General features: G+C 37.9%; 1 protein-coding gene across 2 annotated transcripts; it reads left to right on the plus strand.

Annotated features, from left to right (window-relative positions):
- The first annotated feature begins 69 nt into the window (after positions 1-69).
- On the plus strand, positions 70-7,313 carry vrk3 (VRK serine/threonine kinase 3). 2 transcript variants are annotated; one of them, XM_087792857.1, is made up of 17 exons: positions 70-762; positions 1,247-1,416; positions 2,095-2,199; positions 2,273-2,368; positions 2,434-2,517; positions 2,708-2,800; positions 3,257-3,391; positions 3,672-3,715; positions 4,700-4,766; positions 5,361-5,445; positions 5,628-5,727; positions 5,792-5,875; positions 5,949-6,081; positions 6,225-6,342; positions 6,402-6,460; positions 6,531-6,666; positions 6,976-7,313. In XM_087792857.1, exons 2-17 carry the CDS (start codon positions 1,248-1,250, stop codon positions 6,977-6,979), a joined length of 1,512 nt encoding a protein of 503 aa, XP_087648983.1. In that variant the 5' UTR covers positions 70-762; position 1,247; the 3' UTR covers positions 6,980-7,313. The 2 variants fall into 2 exon arrangements, with proteins under 2 accessions (XP_087648983.1, XP_087648984.1); XM_087792858.1 differs by lacking the exon at positions 2,095-2,199 and having other exon boundaries at positions 6,531-7,313.
- Positions 7,314-7,372: the final 59 nt, after the last annotated feature.

A 7,372-nucleotide genomic window follows, 5' to 3' on the forward strand; every position in this document is an offset into this window, starting at 1 on the left:
AGTCACAGCTAGGTTTATGAAATAGTGCATGATAATATTAATTTAAAAGATGTTCTCATTTCAGCGTTTAGCAGTAATACTATTGTTTTATAGGGGACAGGAGTGGTGGCTGGTGGAAAATATTCTAGGTGGAGCTCTTCTCCAGTACATTATCCTGCCTATCCTATATATTACATGTAGAAACACTTTAATCTTATAACTTTTAGCTAATGATGGATAGTAATGTTTATATTGCTCGTTTAGATACAAATGAAAACATATTTTAATGATACTATAACATACATCATACTGAATGAACTAAATGATTTAAAAACTAACCTGTCCTGTCCACCAGAACATTAGAGAAACTTTCTAAAAAAATTATCACAAACACACACTGCAAAAAAAAAATAAATTTGAAAATTAAAATAAAAGTCGAGAGTGGGAATCGAACAGTCGAAAAGTCACGTCCTATATAATCGTATATACTGTATATCGTATACTCAGAACGATAATCAATGAAGTTATAGTTTATAAATGAGAAGACTTCTACAAACATACAAAATGATAAATGTTGATGATCATTTTAAAAAAAAAAAATAATAAATAAAAGATAAAAAGATAAATAAAAACAGCCAAATCGTTGGGAGGTGGGCGGTGCCCCAGCGCCCTCTATGGGCCAGCCGCCACTGGGGGGCAGCACCTTTCACTCGTAGAGCTGAAGCTTTAGTCATGACAGGATGAAGAAGAACATCAACACTGTTGTTGGTAGTTTTTAGCCAGGTGAGTCTGGATCCTTTTTATGTTTAAAACTCGATTGTTATGCTCTTACAGTGAAGTCCTTCATCCATACTAGCTTCGTAAACGATATTATTCTCCAGCTATAAATGGACGAAAACCTTCCTTGTCAGAACAGAAAATGAAAGCACACAATTTTAATATCGCTAGTAGTAAAGTTAACAGCCGTTAATCTATCGAAAGGAAAAACACATTTTACACATTAAAGATGAGTTTTTTGCTTTAAAAAATAAGACTTCAAACCCACATGAATTCACAAGTATTAAATCTAAAGCCGTTTGGATTTCCAACTTTATATTACGTTTTTGCCTTTACGATCAAATCTCAACAGCGAGTTTTTATTTAACTCAAAATATATAACATTGTATTAACTTTGCTTGACAGTACCAGCACCATGGGGAGTCATATGCAGGTGTCATTTGAATTGAGCACAAAATTAAATAAGCTGCTTATTCTGTTTATCTTTCAGAATGCCTTTTAATTTTTGCCCCCAATGTGGAACAGACCTGCAGCCATGTTTTAAATTTTGTCCGTCATGTGGCGAGAAACTTCCATGTCCAGAAGAAGATGAAGCAGCAACAACAAGTCTGTCAGATAAGAAATCACATCTTTCCAGTCCGAGTGTAGAGGTTGGACACGGTAAGTTTACTAACTAAATGTGTAATCCTACAGTAGCACACGTACTCTGCTGCTAAAATTCTGTTTTCAATCCAAGGGATGAATAGAGAATATAGTCGAGACGTTGAAGAAGTTAGAAACTTTTGTTCTTATTTGAGATGCAAATTTTCACAGACACTCTGATTATGTTTAGTTTATTTTTTTTAAAGGAAAATGTGCAGTAAGATTAAAAAGATGGCTTCACCCCATTTAGCAGATTTATTTCTTCTTAAGCTTTCTTAAGCACCAGGCACTAATTTGGTGACTCAATGGGAACTCTATTATTCGTACATAGGACAATACAGCATAAATTAATGTGTAAATGAATTGGCAAAAAATGCAAAAGTGTTCACTTTACACATTCCTTTTGTATATTTTTGTCCATATTCTAAAAGTTGCCTATAATGCGTGTTTTAGGTTATTACCACATTTATGTGATTGTCTTTTTGTTTGCTGCTACGGATCACTAATGAATAGATATTTCTCAAACCAGAGCTCACAACAGCTTTAAGCATTTTCAACTTGAAACATAATGCTTTTTCTAATTCTCAATCAGCTACAATAGTCTTTGGTGTCATTAACAAAGTAAAAAAAATGTCATTGTCAATATAATTTTCTATTTTTTAAAATATGGACGTATTTTTTCTTTTTTTGCATCAGCTTCAGTTCTCACTTCTGCTCCTCATCTTTCACTACGTAAGACTCGTAAATCTCTCGCTACCTTCAATATCAATGAGGATGACCAGACTGACGATCCATTGAAGGGTATAAAATCATGTTAGATGGTTCGACCTTGTGAGGTTTGTGGTTTTAAAGTTGGAAGTTATTTTATTCACAGATAGCAGTGGATGCATTACAAGGTCTTCACCAAAGAGAAGAAAAACTGAAGCAGTGGAAAAGAATGATTCATCCTTTGCTCATTTGAAATCTCCTGGTAAGAAAAAGAAAATAGTTTTAGTTTTCTTTATAATTAACTTGGTTCTGGATCTTCAACTGTAGCCAGAGGGAAACCTAAAGAGTCTCCTGGAAAACCTTGTGGTGACCTGCTGATGGAGCAAACTCTTGGCAGATCTCCTATCAAAGGTATTTTTTTCAAGTTATCGCAGCAAAAACAGTCGAGGATCCTGGTTAACCTACTAAAACAGCTGTTCAGCTGACTTTGTTTTTACTTCTTAACACCTGTGTCTAAAGTTCCCTGCTTGCAGAGAGTACATAGTCTATATAATGACTCTTCTATTCATTATTCTGTCTAATTACTGGTTTGTGATTATAGTCAGAGGAAGGGCAGAACAGCCTGCCGAGTCAATAGCCAACCAAACGCCACCCAAATCTCGAGTTTCAACAAAAGCTGTGACTCCTTCAAAAGGTGAATGATTATCCTGGCTATGTTTGTTTATGAATAAATATAACTCGCTCAAAAAGTGACGTGAGTTATCGTCTCTATCAGGGTGGCTAACCCGGTCCTCAAAGAACCGCAGTGGGTGCAGGTTTTTGTTCCAACCATTCAAGAGGACACATTTTGACCAATCAGGTGTCTTAGGAGTGTCATCAGTTGATTGTCAGTCTGGTGTTGCTTGTTCAGCTGAAACCTCATTGGTTAAACTGTACATGCTTTATCGGTTGGAACAAAAACCTGCACCCACGGCTCTTTGCGGACCGGGTTGGCCACCCCTGGTCTATATGTACACTGGGGTGAACTGGCGTGTCAACTAACACAAAGGATGAGACTAGATAAGTGGTGTGTTCATGTTCAGACATGGATAACTGATCTCAAATCTGCTTATTTTGTTTCAAGTGTGCTAACTTCATAAACTCTTCTCAGGGAAAGGGAAAAAAGGGAAAAATGCTTCATCCGTTGAGCCACTTTGTGAAGGAGTAGAACTGACGGATACAAGTGGCAAGAAGTGGACCCTGCTCAAAGTGCTGAGTCAGCATGTGACAGAGATCTATTATGGAGGTAAAGCATTTCTTGTCAATTTGTATTTTTCAGGTCCCCAATATATCACACACGAGGAGCGTTATTTATAGATCAGATTTAGTAATGTTTTTATCTTTAATGTTAATTTGGGCCTACAATTGTGGCGCACATTTTTGGAGTCTATAGATATAAAGAAGTCGAAACAACTATGTAAAAAACTGATGTAGCTCTAGAACTTTTCATCCATGATATTTTTCATCTTAGTGAATCTTCTGACTTTATAAAGACCTTACTAGTTGTTTCTTCTCCTCTCAAATAGCATCATGTTCCGGCTCCAAAGAATCAGATTATATACTCAAGTTGGTAAGTTCATGTTGTCTACTTTTCACAGTTCTTCACACTGTTTTAAAAAAGTACTTGACAGCTTGATATTGGCTGGAATTAAATATGTTTCCGGGTTAGGGAGGAGGTTCTACTTTAAGTATCTTGGTCACAAGTGAGGGAAGAGGGCTGCTGAAGATTTACGGACGATCTGTCGTGGTAAATAGAACAAAGAGGATGTGTAGTTTTCTGCTTTGTACTGTATCTTCTGGTTCAGTCCCACTGACACATGTGATGGAAATGAACCCAAGTTGACAAAAAACACCTGACAAAGCATATTCAGAGGCAAAGTTAAAGTTTTAATTAACTATAAAGTTGTTGTTTTTATCACAGCCCAATATTTAATGAATAAATTAGAATTACTCAACTGGGGAATAACTTAATAGTTTGTTTTAAAACAAAATTGACAAAAGCGATCAACCCCCTAAAAAACTTGCGGTTAAAATCCTAATCTCTGGTTCAAACAAAGAAACATAGGGCTCAATGTTCAAGTTTGGTAAATACAACTGTAAAAAAAAACCTAAAGCAAGCAATACAATGAGACACTTCCATAAAAAATTAATGAAAAAATGAACTTCTCCAGGCGTTCCTGCTCAGTTAATTAGGAAAAATACATGAAGCCAGACTCTTGGAAGCTTCACTCATTCAGACCATCACTCCTGTCAATCTTCACACTCATCCCCTTTTTTCCCCTCCATCATATTTATCATCTTCCTTATTTATTACCCACATTATAACACAAACTTGAACACACAAAGCATATCTGTCATTATTAGTAGAGAATCTATCAATTGAACAACGTAGGATCTTGCTATTAATGCAATGCTATTATGCTATTAAAATTGACAGTATATTTTCATGTGACATCATTTAGTATGTTACAGGTCGTCTGACCTGTGATTACTATTATTTTAATTGTCGTGTATTGTGATCTTAACTTGTGTATCACAACTGTTTGTTTCTCAGGGGGCTAAAGATGGAAGACTTTTTAATGAACAGAACTTCATGCAGAGAGCAGCGAAACCTTCATCTGGTGAGTTTCATTATCATTGTAGAGGTAGAAGGTAGAAGTTTGTGAAGTGCCCAGTGGAGCAATGAAAGAAACTTGCATGAGCTCTGTGTCATTCAGAGATGAAGAGAAAACTTTCCAACAACAATATCAATGGCATTCATAACAAAAAAACTACAAAACAATAGTAATTTGAACAATTTTCCATTGATCTGTTTGACTGTTGAAAGGAGAAACTTTCACCCTTAAATGTGTTCGTTGTTTTGTGTGATGTTTTTTCTGTTCTGTACAAATATGTATGTTGTTTACGATACTTGTGTGAAATATCGTAAAAAACATTAAGATGAATTTGAAATGTGAAATGCCTATTTTCACAAATAAGAGATTGTATTCAAATAAATATCCTTCGTCTAAAATATGTCAAGATGCACCAAAGTGTAGAAAATGTAAAAACAACATTAAAACATAGCTTATGTTTAGCTTACATTATTTTATTATTTGTTGTTATGTTTTTGATTGTACTGTAATAGAAATGTGCAGTCAGTAAAGAATTTTGAAAATAAGCAGCTCAGCATTCTGACAAGTTCTTCATCCTTTTGTCTATTATGTCATCATCAGTTGAAAAATGGATCAAACAAAACAAGGTGGATTTCCTTGGGATTCCCTCATGTCAGGGGTTTGGGATGCATGCAGATCTGTACAGGTGAGACCACATGTTCACACGTGTGTCACAGGTGTTTTTACTAGTGAGTTAAGTGTGTAGACGTCCATAGGTTCTGCAGTGAAGAAGTTGAATTCATGAAGTTTTGTTGTCGTTTTAAACGTTAATTTGTATGTGCATGAAAACTGTATTAAGGTTTGTGAGTGAAGGTGTTGTATCCACAGATTCCTGACGTTCTCAAGTATGGGTCAGTCTCTCCAATCTATCATGGAGACGAACGAGTGTCTTCCAGAGACGACTGTCCTCCAGCTGGCCTCCAGAATTGTGAGTAGATAATCATGTCTGATGAAAGTTATTATACACGTGTGTGTGTACTGTGTGTCCTCAGATTGATGTTCTGGAGTATGTCCACTCCAACGAGTACGTTCACGGGGACATCTGTGCCGAAAATGTTTTCATCAAAGGATCCAAGGTCAGACCTGAGGACATGATTGATGTGTTAGAAACGTATCTTTGGTCTTACTTTGACACCACTGTGTGCAAAGGTGTACCTGGCCGGCTACGGTCACTCCTTCAGATATGCTCCCAGTGGGCAGCATGTGGAGTGTCGTGAGGGCAGCAGGACGCCACATGAGGGAACTCTTGAGTTCATGAGCCTTGACGCCCACAAGGGAGCGGGTGAGTTCGACTGATAAACTTCTGTGCTATGCCTCGACCGCCCGCTAGATGGCAGCAATCAGACACATCAATCTTATTGTGCAAAAGTGAGCACACAATTGGAACTCTAGTATAAGAAAAACAAAATAATGTTTCTGCCTCAGCTCCATCGCGCCGCAGTGACCTGCAGTCTTTGGGTTTCTGCATGCTTCGCTGGCACACTGGGCCGCTGCCCTGGACCGACATCACCCAGCCGGCTCAGGTGGCAGCCGAGAAGCAAAAGTGAGTGTTGAAGCATAAAAGTTGTGTTGAGAGGATTATAAGTAACGTTGTAACTTCAGGTGTATGAAGGACATCTCGGTGCTGATGAGACACTGCTTTCAGAAGAAAAAGCCTTTCTGTAAGTGAAGTTGTGTAGTCGTGTGATCACCTGCAGCCTCTGAATGTCTCTCTGTTTGTGCCACTCATAGACCTGTTCCAGAAGTTCCTGGCGGCTGTGGTGGCTCTGCAGTACTCTGAGGCACCGGACTATTCAGAGCTAAAGGCTGGACTCTGCACAGCGTTGAAGCAGCTCGGGGCGTCAGTGGAGCAGCCGCTCAGTTTCAGGTGACGAAAACTCGTCATCAGAGATCAGTACCTCGACCATCCTAAAGTGGGGTTCACACCAAACATGAGCAAATGGTTTGTAGAGGTGCAGAAGAGAGAAAAGAGGCAGGTGTCAGTCTGCTGTTGTTCCAGTGTGCTGTGTCACAGCATTTTGGAGCAGTGGACATCTTATTATTAAGTTGAAAAATCTGAACTTCAGAGTGGTGGTGTTATCTTTTATTTTATTGCCATCAGAATTCAAGTTTGTTGTGAACCCCCATTAGATATGTCTTTGTGTGATGCTGTTGACGCTTCGCTCTTCATCAACAGTTGAAGCTGCGGGCACATCATTTTGTTTCTCCTGGACCAGCGTGTTTCAATGTTTTTACTGACCATTTCCTACCATGGATGTCAGATTCGACAGTTTCTTGTTTTGTCGAAGATTTTAACCGTTTAACACTGTTTACATTATCATGGCTGAGCCAGTTTACCTGCACTGTTCAATAAGTAGCATGTTCAGGGGGTTGTTGGGAGCAGTGGGTGGAGGAGGGATTGTTCTGAAGTTCCCAACAGAAGAAACTGTCCTGCAATAGTTAATTTCAACGCTTGAGTACAAAGATTTGTTTTAAATCAATGAGTTTTGTTTTTTTTACTGTATTTTTAGAATAAAGATGTTTAATGATCATTAAATATTTCTGCTTCCAATGTCTATTTGTGTGTAAAAAGT

The sequence above is a fragment of the Callionymus lyra genome, chromosome 6, assembly GCF_982586985.1.
Source record: "Callionymus lyra chromosome 6, fCalLyr1.hap1.1, whole genome shotgun sequence".
NCBI lineage: Eukaryota > Metazoa > Chordata > Actinopteri > Syngnathiformes > Callionymidae > Callionymus > Callionymus lyra.

Bases quoted from the DNA above. Each gene is read 5' to 3' on its own strand.
- vrk3 (XM_087792857.1), top strand. From the start codon at position 1,248: ATGCCTTTTAATTTTTGCCCCCAATGTGGAACAGACCTGCAGCCATGT. The intron at 2,369-2,433 runs GTAAGAAAAAGA...CTTCAACTGTAG, and splicing joins TGCTCATTTGAAATCTCCTG to CCAGAGGGAAACCTAAAGAG. The intron at 6,461-6,530 runs GTAAGTGAAGTT...TGCCACTCATAG, and splicing joins TCAGAAGAAAAAGCCTTTCT to ACCTGTTCCAGAAGTTCCTG.